Source organism: Phoenix dactylifera, chromosome 8 (assembly GCF_009389715.1).
Source record: "Phoenix dactylifera cultivar Barhee BC4 chromosome 8, palm_55x_up_171113_PBpolish2nd_filt_p, whole genome shotgun sequence".
NCBI classification, from domain to species: Eukaryota; Viridiplantae; Streptophyta; class Magnoliopsida; order Arecales; family Arecaceae; genus Phoenix; species Phoenix dactylifera.
This window is the reverse complement of record NC_052399.1, coordinates 23,664,542-23,684,875: the sequence shown is the minus strand read 5'-3', so window position 1 is coordinate 23,684,875 and position 20,334 is coordinate 23,664,542. Positions and strand designations below refer to the sequence as shown.

Genomic DNA, 20,334 nt, shown 5'->3' with positions numbered 1-20,334 from the left:
CTCTCATGATTTCATCCACTTAGTATGCTTAAAAAAAAGTTCCATGGAACGGTCAATGTTGCACACAGCATGAACCTAGTGTAACTGGATTCAACACTTGAGCATAATTTGCATGTTTGTGATCTTTATAATGCAATACCTAGAGCAAAGTTCTTTAGGCATCATTAAACATTTTTAAATTTTTAGGTTGCATTTTGATGTATCATGTTCTCTCTTGCTAATTGATTCTTCGCTTGTGCTTAACTGATTAGCAGATCATTTCACATTTTTAGTATAGTAATATAAGATAGTTATCTTTCTAGTACTATTTATTTTCAGTACAAAAATCTGTACCTCATCTGCATATTCAGTCTCTAAAAAAAACTCAGTTAAAATTGTTATAGTTTGGTGCATCTAGTTTGTAATTTTGCACGAACTTATAATTTGCTAGCTAATTGTTCTCTGTTCTAAAGCACTCCAGGAATCACATCCATTAACTTGTCACATGTTAACCATCTTCTTCGATTGATTAGTTGAAATTTCTTGTTTTGCTTGTCAAAATCCTTCAGCTTTGTGAGGTGTTATGTTCGGTAACATGCCAATCATTGTGACATGGAGAGTGGTTTTCATAAACACAACCTCAACCAAGACAATCTCGATAGTGGATCCCCCGTACTAGTATAAGGTTAGGTTCGATGCTAACATGTCAGTATAGACCAGTATGACATGCCAGGACCCTAGCCATTTGCTTGCACCTTGTTTTTGGACCCATATGAAAGATGTTTCTCCGTTCAGAAGGTGGGTGCATGTAGTGACAGCACAAAGCCCTCGACATCAGCATTCTATAATGGCGGAATAAGCATATTTTGTAGTAAATTATAACAAAGCTACAGCAGTCCATGCCATCAGGCAAGCACCCTAGTTTAAGCAAATAATAAGTAGAACTCAGTTTTCAAGCGAAGCCTCCCTGGAAGCCGAGATAAGAATATAGAGTATGGAAACAAAATGTAAACAGCATACATGGTTAATCTACAATCTTAGTACCTTGAAAATTTGCTTATGGATATCACCATTCAGTAACCCTAGTGAAATAAAAAATATAGGCATCAAAGTTTAAGATAGGTACAATCTAACTGAACCAGATTCTCTCACAAATATCCCACAGGATACAAATAGATTATTCACCGCACTCATGCCAATGCCAAGTTGATGCAAGCCCATGTCAAACATTCAGATCAAACAAAATAAAGTCCCAATCGACCAAATTCAGAAACCCTGATCGACAAGATAATCACCAAGCCTCTCAACAACCATGTTGCACTGACCAGGAGTCATTGGCTCATCATATATACCAATGATCAAGGCCAGATTGGTTTTCTTGACAGTGACACCACCAGAACCCTGAAAAAGATTTTTTTAAAGAAAAACAGGAGAAAAGTCAGCGACCGTTGGAAAGGTTTATTGTCGGTGACACCACCAGAGCCCTGAAAAAGGTTTATTGTTTTCTTAGAAACCATGATTAATTTTTTTCAAATGAAAAAGCGCTGGACCGTTGGAAAGGTGTGTGGGCAATGGTGATGTTAATTTGATTGTAAGGTGGCTACACCCATCAGGTATTGGAGAAGCTTAATAATTTGTAACCAGGTAAAAAGCAAGATGAGATGACTAAAATTAATTAGGCAAAGTATTAAAATGCAGGCACAATATTCAGGGACCAGTATGGTATACAGAACACATGCGGTATGCAGGAATATATGCAGTTGGTACCATAGAAATTTCTAAAAATTAAATAGCATTTATAAGAAAAGAAAAATGAATAAAAATAAATGCTAAATAAGTAAAAAACTCATTAAAAAATGAAAATTAATTAGAATGTTGCAGTCATTTGATAAATTATTTAGTATACTATAACACATTAAATGCAAAAAAAGATTATGAACAATCAAGTACTCATACAACAAACAAATCTACCCAATATCAAATAATGAACAATTACTACAGGAAAAAGGACTTATCCCGACTTTTTACTGTCGACGCTTCGGCAATTTTGGCTCAGGGGCGAAAATGTGCCGACGCTTCTTCAAATCTACCCAATATCAAATAATGAACAATCACTACAGGAAAAAGGGCTTACCCCGACTTTTTACTGCCGACGCTTAGTATAAGCGTCGGCAATTTTGGCTCAGGGGTAAAAATGTGCAGACGCTTTGAAGAAGTGTCGCCGGATACGACGAGTAGATGATGCTTCAAAGCGAAGCGTCGTCGAGGGCCATTCCCCCCCCCCCCCCCCCCCCCCGCCCGGCACCACCACAAAGATAAATTCTAATCCCTCTAAACCCTAAACCCTGCAGCCGCCCCCCACCCCCCATCCCTAGCCCCTACAACCACCCCTCAACCCGCGCCCCCCACCCCCCGCCTCCCCCCGGCGGGCAATCCCTAACCCCTCCTCCTCCTCCCTACCCAAATCCAACAAATCCCTCTTCCTCTCTCTGTCGCTCGCTTTCAAAAGCGATAACCCCTCCAGCCGCCGCACCCCCTCTTTCACCCCCAACAAATCCCTAACCCCCTCCAGATTCAAGAAGCCATCTCCTTTTCCGACCAAGTCGTCCTCAAATCCCCCTCTTCCCTCCCCATTTCCAACCTCCTTTGCCTCTATTACTCTTCCTCCCTCTCCATCACCGTAGGCGGCGGCCTCGTCCTTGGCTCATCCTCGGCCCCCCTCCTCTTTTCCCCACTTCTCTTTGTGGCGTCGAGAAGCAGCGCGCAGAGAATGTCTCCAGCGATGATGCCTTCGCCCGCCTCTTCGCCGTCGTCGAGTCCGACATCGACGACGCCCTCAAGGTCCTCCTCTTTCTCCCTTCTTGGGCTTCTTTTTCCTGATGTTCCCTTAGTGGCGCATTTTTTTCTTTTCCGTGTTGTGTAGAAATTGGAGATGGCAGCCGGAGAGAAAAACAGGACAGCGGCAGTGGCGATGAATGCCGAGATCCGGTGCATCAAGGCCCGGTTGATGGAGTTGCCCAAATTGCAGAAATATGGGTAGTTTTTCATTTAATTTTTCTTCTCTCTTCTCGAACTGTAAATCTTTATGCAGCTTGCTAACCAACTATACTGGGAGTATGCGGATCTCCGGCGAACTCCTCCTCCCTCACCGCTGTCCTCCTCACTTGCCACGAATGCGGTGGTTCAGATCCATGTTCTAGAAAAAGACACCGTCTCCTGGAGTGTTCGTCTCTGAGCTGTTTGGCCTTTTCTCCCTTCTAGTTGATGCTGTCCGTCTTGGTTTTATCCACTACAGTTGTCTTCCCCATTAAGTAGCTGTATCACAATCACAGAACTACTCTTTAGGATATCTCTGTTGTAAAAATTCTACTGTAAACATTGTTCTTGGCTTCCTTCAGCCTCCTTTTAGTTCAAAAAAAAAATATGTGGGTTTTGCAATGCACCCTATCTAAACCATGGATGCAATATTTTTAAAAAAAATTAAATATTTTTTTTAAAAAATATTTATAACGATGCTTTAAAGCGTCGCTAAAAAGCATCACTAAGAACCACCCTTTAGCGATGCTTTTCATAAAGCGTTGGCAATTCTTTTTTTCACTCTGACATAGCCGACGCTTTAGCAACGCTTTTAAAAGCGTTGGAAGGGAAATTACCGACGCTTATAAGCGTCGGTAAAAGCCTTAAAAAGTGTCGCCAAATCTTGTTTTTCTTGTAGTGAATCAAGGTCTAAGCTACTGCATGGCTTATAATTTAGCTCAAAGTACCTATACATTAAGCTAAACATATAATAATTAAGCTCCTAATCTTCACAAAGATTCAAAAACTGATCTTTTCGAGAACCGACTTATCAAAAATGATCCATCATCATTATCAAAAATCCATATGAACTAAGGCTTCCTTTGGCAAAGCTTTTAGGAGAGCCAAAAAGTACTTTTTAACCTCCAAAATATTTTTGAATGGTATGATGGTATTTGGTAAAAAAATTTAATTTTTTTTTGCTTTGCCGAATAGCTAAAAAAGTGTACTTACAAAAAGCTCCATTTTGGAGCTTCTCCTCAAAAGTATTTTTTGACCAATGTCGGAAAGCTATTTTGGTTTTAATGGATGCTTTGGTGACCAAAAATACCTACTAACAAATCTCATATATATACATTTTATATTATACCATATCATATTATTATACTATAAATATAATTTAATATTATAATAATAAATTAATATTATATTATATTATATTAATAATATATAATATAATTTATTATTAGATTAGACTATAATCCAATATATTATAATATTGTTATATTTTATTATATATTACATTATGATTATAATAATATTATATTTTATATAATATTATATTATAGTATATTATATTATATTATACAATATCTTTTATTGTCATTTTATCATACCAAAATATTTTTTTATTTTAATCACCAAACATATGTTCAAGTTTCATAATAATTTAGAAATATAGTTACCAAACAGCTTTTTGTAAAAACTCTACTTTCCGATTCTAAAAGCTCCAAAAGCTCTACTACCAACAATAATCCCAACAATAATTCCAAACAACGCCTAAGACCCATTTGCTGCTGCTTGAGCTTATATAGCAAACTAGCAGTTCATGCAAGTAGGTGGCATATGGGAGAACCACATAGGATCACTAATGTTGTCCGCAAGCTGCATTCACATTTTCGGATTCACATGCCGCTGCCTAAACTGCATTTTTGATAACCAAGTTTAGACATGGATGTCAAAGCAGCATTTAAACCAGTCAAAAAGGAAAACACTATACTGACATAAACTAAGGTATTAATATTGAGCCAGATTCCAAGAAGTAATAGGGGAAAAAATAGACAGGAACTAGAGCTCCATGGAGCAGCGGACCAAAAACCACCACATCAACTAAACTTGTTATAAAATACAAATGCTAAAGGCATGAGAATAAACAGAAACAAATGAAAGTGCAGGGTGGAAACAGGCCAGTTGTAAGAAGTTGGGAAATATGAGCCATAAAATTTTTCCTAATAGTGAACTGCTTTATTATCTAGAGAACTCAAAAAACAGGCACATGCAGGTTGACGAAGTACTGGGGCAAAAAATGAGGTTATACGTGGTTTGTAAGTTGCCATGCAGCACCCTCTATCTCAATCAAATTAGCTCTAGGAGTCTTGTTGCTCACCACTGGCATCAGTTGCCAGACTTCTAATATCAACCATTGAATGGGTTGTTGCAAATTTCTTAAAACACTGCAAAAAATAAGGGGCTCCATTTCTCATTGGCTTAATTTTGATTATATTTAGCATCAAAATTCAACTTTTCAATGATCTAGAAGCTGCAGTACACCCTAATCTATTAACAACTTGCTATCTCAGCCTAAGGGGAGGGCTGATTTCTGGATTACAACCAAATTTTATGTCCTACAGTTTGTTTTGGAAACCGTTCTATTCTGAATAAAATGGTGTAATTCCACCCACGAGCTGTAACAGAACTAACAATTCTCCCGTGATTTCAGAAGGCTAGAGAGAATTCACCCTCCCATTAAATCAATAAAACACGATTTTATAATCATTACCTTGCATTTGCTTTGGACAAGTTTTTGCATCATCCTTATCCCTCTCAAATGATTGTCACACTTTAAATTGTTTGCCTATTTTTAAGCTTTCAATGGTCATTCTTTGAAGTCTATATGACTAAGTTTGCTACGTTATTATCACAGTGTAGAGCAAAGTTTCAACCCTTGCTATGGCACATTGCTGTTGATCTTATGCCTTTTGTATGCAAACAATTCTGCTTGCTGCTCCTTAACTCTCATTGCATGAGAATACAGATACACTTAATAGATGTATGCCTATAAAGAAAAAGCTACCTGAATGCACAAGCTGACAGAATCTTGCCTTATCAGTTCAGGTCACCACTTCATCTCTCTTCTCTTCTTTCAAACCTCTTAGTATATTATAATAGCCTTGGACATATGGGGCTTGAACAGCAAGACCAATGTGCTTTAAAAATAAAACTGGGAAATGAATACAATTTGATTTTATCAAGATCTTGATATTAGATAGGAAACTAAGTATGATTTCATTTTATGTAGTCTTCTTTCACTGAATTGTTCTAATACAGTGTGTTGTAGGAATAAAACTGAAGTTGGGTAGAGAAGCTAATTTGCCTCTATTCATGATCAGATATTGATGAAGAGTGAACTGAGGCCAACTAGAACAGTGAGCCCACTTGCAGTTAAATAGGTAATTTGGTCCAAGTCAAACCTCACTATGGATTTCAAAAACAGCTTTAATGCAATTACTTGGAAGGAAAATTGGAAGTACACTTTTCAGAGAAGAAAATCCTTATCATATTTTCTTAAAATCTCAGAACGAGTTGGTAGTTTGGTTGGATGTACATTTCAAACAGCTATTTGGCTGCCCAAACATAAATTTGATTCCTTCCCACAGAATTAAAGACCTTGCAATATGAGTTCTTTATGTGAAATGAAGAAAAATGGAAGTCCCACTTAAACTAGGGAAAGAGATTGATTTCTCCACATGAAAGGAAGAAAAACTTGTTTATGGATTTATGCACAATTCTGCAGGAACCAGTGAAAATAATCCTTTCCTCAGTTGGTCTGTGGTTTGATCTCATAATTTACCTTCCATATGCCTGAATATCTCTTAAGCCTTATTTTCTTTCAAAATCGAATCATATATTGCATTTTGAATCACTTATAGATACAATCTCATCCAGAGAAAATCACATTTGTAACGGAGAAACAAGATGCTTACAGCCAAAATATGGACTGGTAATGTCTAGCTACACCAACATGCCAACAAATGTGAATCATGATCAGAAAGCTCAATTCTGAAATGTAATCCATGTGACCCCTCATGTGTGCATGCAGTCTGATGACTGCACCCTATAGGATCAACATGGTCCCCCATATACAGCCAATCCACGTAGCAGTCTTCAAAGCACCAGCATAGAGCAAGATGGCCAACATAAACAGCCCAAGCGCTGCCGAATAATTGAAACTTGATCTTTTCCTTTTCTTTCTTTTTTGGCATGGATGAGGAGGGACATCTCAACTATAATCAATTTCATTTTCTGTTTTTCTGAACTTTGCATATTTAGTTCTAATTTTCTAACTTTCTATATATATTTTATAAATTTTATCTTTTAAAATATCAAATGCATCTGCACCCAAATATGTACCCGCACCACATATGAGCTATACAATATGCTGTACAGCATCCTAGCCACCTATATATCCCCACAGCCAATGTTGTCAGGATCAAGGTCAAGCCAAATGTTATAGGAAGAGTCAATGAGATCAGGGCATGGACAAATCATGTAACATTCGTTTCTGATTTCTTCTAAAAAAATATATATATAACAGAGATGTGAAATTTGAAAAAAAAAGAGTCAATTCTCAAGCAAATGAAAGATAAAATAAGAAGTCTAGTTTTCACCATCATAAACCCATATAAAGCATAGCTATTACAGTTATTTGGTACATTACCCTTAAGTAGGATATCTTAAGGGAAAAAAGAGTTAGATTTTAACATATGGTTGCAAAAGAAAGTTCATTGCTTTTCCATGAACTACAAGGTTTTTTCTTAAACAAAAAAATTGTAAGTCAAAAACCATAATGACTTGTTGATTTTGTATGCTCAAGGCATATTACTGATAAACAAATAATTCTAAAAGCCATACAGTCAAATGAATGATAGAAAATTGACTACCCCATTATCTAATACGAAAAGAACAAGATGGATGGGTCATATGATTCATAGGATTGAATGATCCATAGTATGGATCTAGAAAATCTAAACCATATAGGGATGAGATGCACATTATTTGAGATAAAAAATGATCCAGATCTTACGATCTAAATTATGTATTGTAACATTTCAACAACAATCTCTTCAGCTGCTTTTTAGAACCTTGCCAGAATCTTAGGCTTTCGATTTGCATTAGAAGCCCAATTGTCGCAAGCTGATGAGATGTAACCACCGAGCAAGAAGTTGGATGATAGGAAAATGGTTGGACAAAGTAGTTTCAATACCAAAGAAGATGCAGGATTCATATACAACTCTAGACAAAACCACAAAAAAAATGAAGATGATATCTATAGCAGAATCTTAGATTTGCAAGGAGAAACATCAAGGGCAAGGAAAAATTATCAAAAGATCTGAATATTTTACCCAAGAACAATCTTTGCATAACTTAAATGTTTAGCAATCTGCATTGTCAAGCTCATTTGTTGTAGTGGAAGGAAGATGATCCATTCTTTCACGATTTGTCAATTTCACCAATATTAGGGCTGAAAACGGATCGGATATTGAAATATCCATATTCCTATCCATATTTTTTAACGAATACGAATATAGATACGGATATTAAATGGATATCAAGATTAATATCCATATCTATTCTAAATGGATATGAATACAAATCAGATATTAAGCATCTAAACGAATACGAATACGAATCGGATATTAAGCATATCCATATTTGTTATAAACGGATACGGATATGAATCGGATATTAAATATATCTATATTTTCTTATTTGAATACAGATATAAATCGGATACTTTTTCGGATATTAATCAAATTTGAGCAAAATTCAATGATAAAAACTAGCAATAAAGACATGATCATAAAGAAAAAATTCAATTAAAAATATAATTTTAACAAACATTTATCAATAATAAAAACTAATAATTTCATACAAGATATACCGCTTAAGGTTGCTCGTCATCGAAGCAGACATGATCTATAATGCCTCTAAAGCATCTCACGGCTATCATCGAGTGGAAACTAGAAAATAGACGGGACTTTGAAATCCTAGTTACTTGAAAAAGACAAAAGTGGAAAGAGAGACAAAACGGATGAACGAGAGGTTTGAGCCTTTCAGGTGTCCGGGGTGATTCGAAAAATTTTATTCGAATCGGATATTCGTATTCGGATTACTATTTTAAATGATAGTCATACGATATCTGGATTTCTTTTAATTTAGGTTTGGTTAATTACTTAATTGGTTCCCTGATTTAACTTAACTTGAACTTCTTTTTTTCACTTACACTTGTCATACGAATATCCGGATCCGGATCCAAATCTGAAAAAATCAAGTGTATCCTCATCCGTATCCGTATCCGAGAGATTTTTGAACTAACTATCTGAATTTGTATCCAGATCCGATCGGACCAAAAAAATAATATTCGAATCCGATCTGAATTGAATACAGAAACGGATACGGTCGGATATAATCCGACCACCCGCTTTCGACCCTAACCAATATGTCTCATTGAATAACAAATTCAAAATATGAAATGCAATGGCTGAAAATGACTTTTTTTCATGATTCAATGGTCTAGCAACACCACACAGCATGATTGCTCTCCATCATATAAATTACTAAATTTGCCACATGCCATGAGTGTGGGTGAAGGTATTCAATTTCCACATCGTCTCTTCTTTAAACCTTTGCAAACGGAGTTCAAGGAAAGATCAGAGCTTAAGATGCATGGAGGGTATTTTTGGAAATAAAGATGGAACCATTCATGAGAGGAATCTCAATTTAATAGTAGAATAGATGATGCAGCCTCTTAGTTGATGGGGTATATTTCTTTTTCCTGGCTGACTTAAAGTTATGATTTGAACTGAATCTGTTTGTTGTGATAAATGATAGCAAGACTACCTTGAGAAACAGGGAAAATAAATTAAATGGGAGAGCACTGGAAAAAGATTGAACTTATGGATGATTCCTTTTTTTTTTGAGGGGTTTGACACTTTGAATACTAGAGGCCCAAAAATGGTGAAACCCAGACACAATCCCAAAAGTACACCAAGAGGTGGTCAGCCAGGAGAATTCTAGGCAAAGAAAGGACGGACGGGGGGAAGAGGGTGGTGTTCAGACACCAAACATAGAGAAAGGGGGGCATGCCTTCCTCACTGTTTCCATCTTTTTCTCTATAGGCCAGCCCTGTCTTACAACACAGAACTAAATAAGTTCATGATCTGGCAACTTAAGTTACCACACTGTTTGACTAATTTAAACCCTCAAAATAATTAGATCATCTCATAATCACTTTACAAATAAAAGAGCACTAAAACTTTAAATTAAAGGCCTAAACAACTGAAATAAGATTTAAAATCAATAATCTAGGTATTCGACAATTCACATGCATCCATTTAGAGATCCAAGATGGAGATAAGAGTTCTAGATTGAATCCGAAACACCTATTGACAGCTAAGATAGCATAGAAAGAAAGGTTATTTCTGGAATAAAGAGTCGATGTCACACATATCATTGTTCATGAAATAAAGATGCACAAATGGGTGCTAAAGACCTTTTTCCTTTCTTCGATAAGATTTTTTTTTTTCCTGCCTGCGACATGAGATCAACATATCCGTGAGTTAGTAAGGTAGTTCACAAGCTAGATTTATGCAAATGTTTACTGGTTAATGTTCACAGAAACATCAGCAATCTGTAGGTAGTTCCAGCTCACTTAGGATTGCAAAAAGAGGAATCAATATTTTACGAGAACATGGTACAATTTTTTCTAAGAGAAACTTTGACAATTTTGTTCGGCACTCATTAAGTGACAACCACCATATGGTTGTCAAAACCTTGCTTTGCTTATTTTTTTTCTTTTATTTTTCTTTTCTTTCATGGGCTCCACATCACTGAAAGTATGCACTTTAAATTTTATTGTAGGAAAAGTTGTAATTTAAATTTTTATTTTAGGAAATATGTACAAAAAAAGAATCAAGAATAGAACAAACTGGTCTTGAACTTTGACCGGTATGATTAAATTATAGAAGTCTATCATGTTTTTGTTTTATATCCTTTAAAATCTTCATGATTTTCAAGTTGATAACTGATAATATTAAAATCTGATGTCAGATAAGAATCAAATCTTTTATCAGTATTCTGAAAGACTGAATTGCATATAACAACCCAAAAGGTTCTTCATGCCATGTGTACCTCAGAACCGCCCTTCCAATCAATTCTACCTCCAGCACATCAACTCCCCAATGTAAAATGAGTCTGCTTGACTCCTAGGTTTTAGTGTTTCACATTGTAGGACTGCTACTGTCTGTATTCTTGATGATTGTATATCTTTGCCTGCTCAATTTCCTAACCACATTGTGATGACATATATCTACTTCCTACATGAAGCCTTTAACCATAAGTTCCAAGTTGAAACACTTCTAGACACTCGTTTTGTTCTTGATCTTCTTCATGCATAAAATTTAGATGACTAATTACTACTCAAAAATAGATGCTAATAGAAATATCTTATTTAATGCTTAACTGTGTTCTGCTCACAACAAGATTATATAGTAACTGATTGTAACAAATTACTGGCTAATAAGGAGGCAGAGTATTCTTTTAGTAATACAGCTTTTAATCTATTAGTATGAATTCAGACTTTCCTAGACTTCATATTTTCTAATCCTCCATAGCGTTATCAAATTTATACCTGCATATGGTATTTCCATTAGGTGTCATTGCTTGGTGTAAGGCTTAGACTTTCAAGCATGTTCAAGTCCTGAGGTGGCCACTTTGGTGAAAAAAATGCCAAAGGTTAGGTCAGTGCACAGTCTGACCCCCAGGACCTCGGATTGTCAGGACATAATTGGGCAATGGCCTTTTCTATATGGTATTTTCATTGACATCTCAATTGACACCTAGAGGTTACGGGTTCAAAAGATGAAAACAACCTCTCCACATGGGGGTAAGGCTACATACATATAACTCCTCAAGCCCTGCAACGGCGGGAGCCTCATGCATTGGGCCACACTTTTTTTTATCTCCATTGTTTCATTATCACTATAATGAGGACAAGAATGTAAGGTGAAAATTCTTCTTACTAGATGTGCATCACTAGCTAGCTAGCATAGGTTTCAATCCCAAATTTTGTTCTCCGAATTATGGGTTCCGAGCATAAATCTATTAATAGTTCTTCTGGATACATAATAGCTTGATATTGTTCACATGTTTTAAAACCACGAGTTTATTATTTTTTAGTAAATCAACAAGTAAAAAACCATAAAAATTATGCCTCGCAAAAACAAATTAACTAGTGATGCTAAATCATCATCAACATTTCAAGCATTAACTAGCGATGCTAAATCATCATCAACATTTCAAGTATTAGGTATCTGAATTTTCCTACATAACTAAAAAAGGATTGGTTTATTCTTAAAAAATGATTTCTAAAATGCAATTAAGACTAAACTAAGATAAATTGCACTAAAAAATGGCCAGAATAGCACTACATGTGAAGGTCTATGTATATCATATACCTTCAAGTGTTACCACTTTAAATGGCTTAAAAAGATCCAGACAACTATCATTTCTTATGAGAATCATTGGACATAATGCAAATGTATTTAGATGATAGATAGCAGATGGTGTCCTAACCTTCTTCCCTCGAATAACAGATCCTGGCTCGCCCTGGATCACCATGTACTTTGTGCCACCAAGAAATAAACCAGTTGGTGCAAGGGATCCAGGCTCATTAAAATCATTCATAATGGCAGTGATCTCCTCAGGCTTGAACTGCATCATCAAGAAATAATAGAACTCGTAAGAAACAAGAAAGACCGCTATACATATAATATAACCCCAAAAGCTAAAATTTGCACGTGAACATGAGCATATCATCTCATTCATATCATCTTATTGGTTGTAAACTTGATTTTTTGAGTAATAATTTTGTAAGATAAGAGGTCAGGTCCTATTTCTCATAAAACTACATAAGCTGTTTTATAATATGAACTCTTTTTAAATTAGGTCTTTTGTTAACCAGCTTTTAACCAAATGTTATAAACCTCACCTTATACAGGTTGATTATATGTACAAACCAATTGAAATAGATGAAGTCAAAATTTAAATTGTTAATCAACATGGTCTGAAAAAAAAAAGAGGTTAAATTACTTTCTGAAAAAAAATGCAATCCTTATAGAGTTGAAGTTGCACTCCAAATAAAAGGTGCTTGTTGTGAATGTCTTCTTTTTCCTTGTTAATTAACACATAGATTGCATCATAAGTTAATTAAATAATCACTGTATTGCATGAAAATTAAATTGAATGGGGAATAAAAGCATGATAGAACATGAAAGCCCTTAAAGACCCTCCACCCCACTCAACAAAAAAAAAGGAAAACACAAGTGCATGCATGAATGCATGTACACATTGAGGTCTTCATACACAACACTAATTTCATCCGTATTACTATAATAAGAGGAGGTTTTATGACCAGATTTTCTTTGTGACCTAAATATCTCTATGTAGCTAGCCTTTTTATGTTTGAATTCCAATACAACCTAAAAAAGAGAATTTTTTTTTTAGTTTCAAATAGTTCAGCAATCCTCTAAAGCCCTGTTCTAGAATGCGGAAGTACCTGGAATCCAGGTCTATCTAATCACAATCTCTCGAGTCCCAACGGTTTTTTCTTTTTGACTAGTCTCAAATCCCAAGATTATTATAGCACATGCTGAACACCAGTGAAGATGAATATCTGAGGCTTATAAGTGTGTTTGCCCTCCACTGTTTAATGATCTGGATGATTTCATTTTCTCTGTTATTCCATGTGATGCATTTACCCAACAAAGAAACTATCTGACGGGATGTTCAAAATCCCCCAGCTGATGACAACAAATGCACAAGGAAAATAAATTATACACACATGCCAACTAGTGAACTCAACAAACAACCTATATAAAATATATCTAAGAAAATATGAAATAAGAACATCTACAATGCAGCAGCAACATATTTTTTTACGATTCGTAACATATAATTAAACATCCTTGTTACAGACCCTCGATAGCAGCATTCGGGAGCAAAACAAAAAAGCTCCTGCTAACACAAATAGACTTCTAAAAGCATGAATTGAATGCTATGAATACATCCATGCCAAAGCCTGTAAGATAACTCAGAGTAATCATTTATGTGCATAGTTAACAGACAGATATATTACCAATTTATGTACAACCATCTTCAGTGTTCCAATCTCAGAGTGAGGCAATCAAAGTAAGATTCACTAGCAGAAATTAATAATAAAGTTTCTTATCAAAATCAAGTGTCAGGAAAAGCACGGAAATACGAAAACTATTATAATCACACCACCGCCGAAGAAGCTCCTACAATATCTGTCACACAATCTTGAAGCCAAGATTGTGGCATCAAAGTACCCGATGGTTATGATAGTTGATGAGAGGTTTAAAAACAAACAACAAAAACAACAACAAACACCAAAAATGCCAATATATGAGATTGATTATTCAAATATGCACCCTGCTACAATACATCTCACAAGAAAAATAAGCAGCTGTTCAAGAAAAACAACCATAGATAATGCCTTGAAAGCTGTCCATCCATTCGAGTCAAATATCAACAGCACAGAAGTATTCCACGAAACTCGACCAGATGCTATAACTAACCCTTAGATGGATCCAGAAAAATAATAAATCAAAAAGGAAATATTGATCTCAAACGGTGCGTCAAATTCCACCGACTGAGATCGAGAACCATCTTTCCCTTCCTCACCAAAATCAATCAAGGTAAAAACAACACCAACGAAATCAGCGTATCAGATCAAGAAACAGGAAAAGTAATTCAAACCACTCAAGAACAGGAAAAAAGGAAAGTAATTCAAACCACTCAAGAAAGGGAGATTAGGGAAGGGTGGGTAGCGAATGGAATCAAATCCCATATAAGAAAGAACTGGTTGGAATCGAGATGGAGATACCTGGGGGAAGTTTGCGCTCTGGGCCCAGACGCTGCCGTCGTGGCCGACGATGGCGGCGGCCGTGAGGTGCTGGCCGTCCATCTCGCACATCAGATGATCGTCGACGTACGTTTGCCACGACATCTCCTCCTCCCCCTTCCTAGTCGTACTCTTCTTCTCTTCTTGCGGCTCGCTCTCTTGCTTCTCCTTTTGCGATCTCTCGGCGGGGGTTCGCGTGAGATGGATGGATGGATGGGGCTCTGAGTTCCTGACGTCGGTGGGCGCTTTTATAGCCCCAGAGGTCAGGAAATAAAAAATAAAAAAAAAGAAAAGAAATATTTGCGTGTTGTACTCAAGCACTGAAATTGGGAATAAATATCATGGGTTTTTTTTCCATATATCTTGTCTCGTGCCTTGCAGAGTGTGTGCGGCTGTGCGCCAGCAGGAAGCTGGAGGCCTATATTCCAGCACTGAGGGTTGGACCTATTTCTCACATGCTCTATGCTAACGATTGTCTTCTCCTGACCAAGGCACGGGTTTCTAATGCACGAGTCCTTCGCAGGGTACTGGCGGGTTACTGTGCGGCGTCCGGACAGAGAGTGAACTTCCTGAAGTCAGCCATTCAGTTCAGCCGTAGCACGAAGAGCAGAGTCAGATAGGAGATCCAGAAGATTCTGCAGATACCAGAGCAGGAGAGGATACTGATCTACCTGGGAGTGCCTATCACAGGCCGAAGACTACGGGTGGCAGAGTGCTCGGGGTTGGTACAGTAGATCGAGAGCAAGCTGGAGGGATGGAGGGCGTCATCTCTATCCATGATAGGGAGACTGACATTGGTCAGATCGGTGTTAGGGTCCATGCCGGTATATCTCATAGCCAATACTATGGTACCAAAGATGACTCTATTAAGGATTGAGTGTCTTCTCCGGAGCTTCTTGTGGGGGTCTTACGGTAGCGGCCATGGGGTTCATCTGGTGGCCTGGAAGCAGGTCTGTCTTCCCATCAGCGAGGGCGGTCTGGGAGTGAAGTCCCTCCTGAAGAGGCGTGAGGCTTTTATTGCTCGGCACACAGCTCTCTTCTTGTTGGAGCTACACGGGCTCTGGAGTCGGGTGATAGCAGCCATATATGGTCGAGGGGGTTCAGAGGTGGCATGGAGTGGCCGCCGAATCTCCATCATGTGGCGCGAGATTGGGAGATACTTGCCGACTGTGTCGGCAAACACCAGGTGGCTGATTGGCGATGGACGGAGTATCGATGTGATAGGTGATCCGTGGGTGGATATCATTTCTTTGAGGTGCTGGCCGACCATGGTGGATACTGAGGTAGCAGAGGGGCTCTGGGTGCGCGACCTCCTAGCACCAGGGAGGGCAGAGTGGGATGAGGCCAGGCTACGACAGTTTTTCGGGATACACCTTGCTGAGAGGATCCGGTCACTTCTAGTACTAGGATGTGAGGGGCCAGACGTCAGGGTTTGGGACACATCATGCAGAGCCAGTGTCAGACTGGGAGACCTATCCTGGGTTATCCAGCGGGAGCATGAGCGGGGGCCGGATTGCACTTGGATCTGAAGGTCTGGGCTCCACCCGAGGGCAGCACTCTTTTTATGGAAGGTGACATGGGACTACCTACCAACGAGAGCAGTGCTGAGCAGGCGTGGTTTGGCGATTCCTAAGGAGTGCGGGGCTTGCGGTGCAGAGGAGTCAGTGGACCATGTGCTATTCCAGTGCATATGGGCGAGGTCGACATGGCGGTGGACAGGGATCCCGGAGGAGGCATGGCGTGAGAGGTGACTCTTCCTACAGATGATACAATGGTGGTTGGCTAGTCCTTGGACATATCAGGAGGCCATCAGAGCGACTTGCACAGCCCATCAGATCCGGCTGGCAAGGAATGCTCGCACTTTCGGCGAGCGCAAGACGTCGCCGAGGTTTGTTGCGAAGTCCGTTCGAGCACTCGCGATGGAGTCCAGACCCACCACCCTTGCAGATACACCCTTGATAGCTCAAAACACCTGGGATTTCTTTTCTGCTTAGGCAGCTCCTCGGACGGTGTTTTTCACCTAGGAGCCCCCACCCCCGAGTTTCCTTAAGGTCAACTTTAACGGGTCGGTGCTAGATGAAGGTACGCGAGGCGGGGCAGGCTTTATTATACGGGACCCTCACTCTAGGGTAGTGGCAGCGGACGGTTGCCAGTTGTTCGACACATCAGTTCCGGGGGCGGAGTTGGGAGCTGCCTGGGCAGGTTTTCGCCATGCGCAGCAGGTGCTGCGGGCCGACTCGATCATCCTGGAGGGCGATTCGGCTACGGTCATTGGGTGGATTTAGAGGGGTCTAAGTGGTGAGAGCACAGACCACCTCCTGATCCGAGATATGGGGATGATAGTGAGGGATGGTGTGGCCTTCAAGGCCAAGCATGTATTCAGAGAGGCCAACGGGGCAGCTGACTGGGTGACTGCTTATGCGGCCCACCACTCATGATACGCCCTGTGGTCAGGAGAGGGGGAGCTGCTACTGGCACTCCATGAGCTTATATTTTTTGATTTTCTTGGGTGTATTCATACACGCATTGTATGAAGGACCCGTCAAAGCAAAAAAAAAAAAATATCATGAGTTTTTTCTTAAACTTTTGAATTTAGATATAAAGGGGTGGCTCCCTAAAATTTTACTCTATTGAAAAAATGTTCTTGGCGTCCAGAAAGATGGGCTCTCCTCTCTTTCAGGTGAGCTGGGCTGGGGGCCTGCACGCGGACCGCAATGTTCTGCCGCTTGAATGCACGTTTGATACTAGTTTTTCATTATTTCTCTTTCTTTTTTTTTCTTAACACTTCTTTTGTCTCTTAAGATGATATTTGGTGATCCAAATAGGATTCCCAATATAATCTTAAATCACTGATGATCCTTATCTCAAAATAATTTGATTCCCATTGAATTAAGATCATCATAATTGGTATGCTATATTCCAATGAAAGATTTTTGGATATTCATGAATAACCCATTTGGTACCGTATGAGAATCCAGAATAACCGATCATATTATACCAAAACTATTATTAATATATTTATTAATATATAAATTATTAATTCTCTAACGATATGTTGATTGTTATTATAGATTTAAGATTTTTATTTATACTTATAATACATTATCTTTTAATACTAATATTTTTGTTGGATTAGAAAAATAAGGCAAATAGAAGTAATATATTAAATAATTTCATTATATAAATATAAAATATAATAATATATTTTTACTATAATTTAAAATTATCATTGAACAATAATATGACGATGATATAATTAATAATATACTATATATCATAAATACAATATGTAATATCTATATAATATAATATTTATAATATTGATATAATTTATTAATGGTATATTAGTATACCGATTTTTTACTGGATTAGGAGATTCTTATCCATAAATTTAAACTTAAGATCTTTGCCTTAGGTGACCTTAGATATCCAACCTCAACGACAAATATTTTATCACTAGGTCGGGCGATTATTTGGAATCACTGCCATGTGTGATCATCATAGTATAATCAAACGAGGTGATCTCATCATCTCCATCGATATTATTTTTAATCTTGGGATGTTCGTCTCATACCAAATGCCCCCAAAAGGTAATGTAGATGAAATTTTTTTAACTGTAGGCATGTATTAACATGGTGCTAAGATTGGCTTTTAAAATAGTGTTAAGAGTATTTTATAGCTCATGCTATTAGCCTGAAGGATTACCTTGTGCACAATTCCACCTTATCTAACCCATAATTGTTTAATTAACCACAAACTACATCCATTCCGACCATCCGAATCTCATTAGCTTCATTGTCTTTGCATTGCACGTACTTGACTTGAAACATTATATACCAACTATATTATTTTATTAATTTGTAGATGAGTATTATGGTTTAATTTAATTTTCCACTTGGATTAACAATGCATCAAATGTTAGGCTAGCATGTACTTTTATCCAATGTGGCTTGACTTATTATTGTGATTAAACTATCAAATCTTTTAACCATTCCAAGCATTTTTATAGTCTCAGACAACTCATTACACGATTATTTTTTATATGCATGAGTCTGAGAATGTGAGTAAAAATTGTTTTTTCCTTCTCTTTATTTACAAACATTCGCACCTGATCAAGTCAATGGAGGATTCTATGACATTTTTTAATCAAAATTACCGAATATTAGAATAGACATGATAAATTAAGATAGATTTAGTTTCAATATCTTGACTATTGTAAGTCGGTCAACCGTATTGAGATATCTTGGACAATAACTTTCCTTCTCACTTGATGGATTAATATCTCGATCCATCTATTATATATATATAGAGAGGGAGAGGTTCTGCTTGCTCTAGGCTCTACACTTTCCAAGTGGACATTAATATTAATAACGAGAATCAAATCCTTCTTGAATCCCCCATTATCATTAATGAAGTGAAGTCAAGTATTAATTAAATTATATATTAATTAATTGTAGGCTATAGAAAAATATTTTTAATCACTCATCAAGTAAATACTAATACTAATGATGAGATTTAAATTCTTCTTATATTCCACATTATCGTTAATGAGGAGAAAGCCATATGTTAATTAAATTAATAGACAAGAGAACTGATAACAAACAATTGCAAGCTATAAACATTATAACAATTACAAAAAAAAAATCTATAATAATTGAAATAAATATGTCTAACATTCATACTTTATTTTATATAATATAAAAATTATATATGATAAAATAAATATATCTTAGATTTGTTATAAAATATGTTAAATATTATATATAATAATTACGTGGTTATGATTTAGTTTTAGCTCAAAATTAAGTCAATCGACATATCTATGATCTTGTTATTAAAATCTACACTCTGGCTACGCAATCTACTCCATGGCTTTAAGTAACATCTGTTACAATATTGTGACGACACCATGATGATTTTGGCAGACCCACATAATGTTGTAAATACAATTTATTATATTATTTTATTTTCAAGAATAACTTGAAAATAAATAAAAATTCATATATGCACGTCGTACATGTTATATGCTAGTTTTGATATCATATTTGCAATTATTTTTATTGCTTTTTCAATATCTCGATTCATATCGTGCAAGTCAAAGCATCTCTGTATCTGGTAATAGTTCCAATTTTCCTTGGCCTTTCATCCTAATTTAGAAAATAATATCTTCTCGGCATTGGCTGCATCAGAGATAGCTTAAATATCAAAGAATTAAAACCCAAGCAATTACACACAAACTTAGTTTGCATTAGAACTGTAAGTAAGTCCACTGCAAATTTCAGATCTATCAATACAATTAACAAAAACCCTTTTCTTTTTTCTTCCGAATTAATGAAAACTTAAGAGCAGCCTCTCTACATACGGGAACCGGTCTAGAGCCCACTCACAATTGAGGAGAGTCATTGCAAACAGTTCTCTCACGTACAAAGCATTAATTATTATCCTCCCAATCTTGCCAACATTTGAAATCGGAAGGGAATGGAGAGCCCTGGGTGCTTTCAGAGATGGTGATGAAGAACGTATAAATAAAATCTCCCCACATGACATAGAAGGCTTCCAAGATATCATTGACATCT

The 20,334-nt window shown here is 37.2% G+C and overlaps 1 protein-coding gene across 1 annotated transcript; it reads right to left on the bottom strand.

Moving 5' to 3' along the window:
* Window positions 1-967: 967 nt before the first annotated feature.
* On the bottom strand, window positions 968-14,984 carry LOC103713432 (profilin-1). The gene is made up of 3 exons (XM_008800361.4): window positions 14,741-14,984; window positions 12,409-12,546; window positions 968-1,380 (listed from the first exon to the last, which is right to left on the bottom strand). Exons 1-3 carry the CDS (start codon window positions 14,861-14,863, stop codon window positions 1,246-1,248), a joined length of 396 nt encoding a protein of 131 aa, XP_008798583.1. The 5' UTR covers window positions 14,864-14,984; the 3' UTR covers window positions 968-1,245.
* Window positions 14,985-20,334: the final 5,350 nt, after the last annotated feature.

Coding starts and splice junctions, on each gene's coding strand:
- LOC103713432 (XM_008800361.4), bottom strand. CDS start 14,863: ATGTCGTGGCAAACGTACGTCGACGATCATCTGATGTGCGAGATGGAC. Junction 12,547..14,740: donor AGAGCGCAAACTTCCCCCAG/GTATCTCCATCT, acceptor TTGATGATGCAG/TTCAAGCCTGAGGAGATCAC. Junction 1,381..12,408: donor CTGTTATTCGAGGGAAGAAG/GTTAGGACACCA, acceptor AATCTTTTTCAG/GGTTCTGGTGGTGTCACTGT.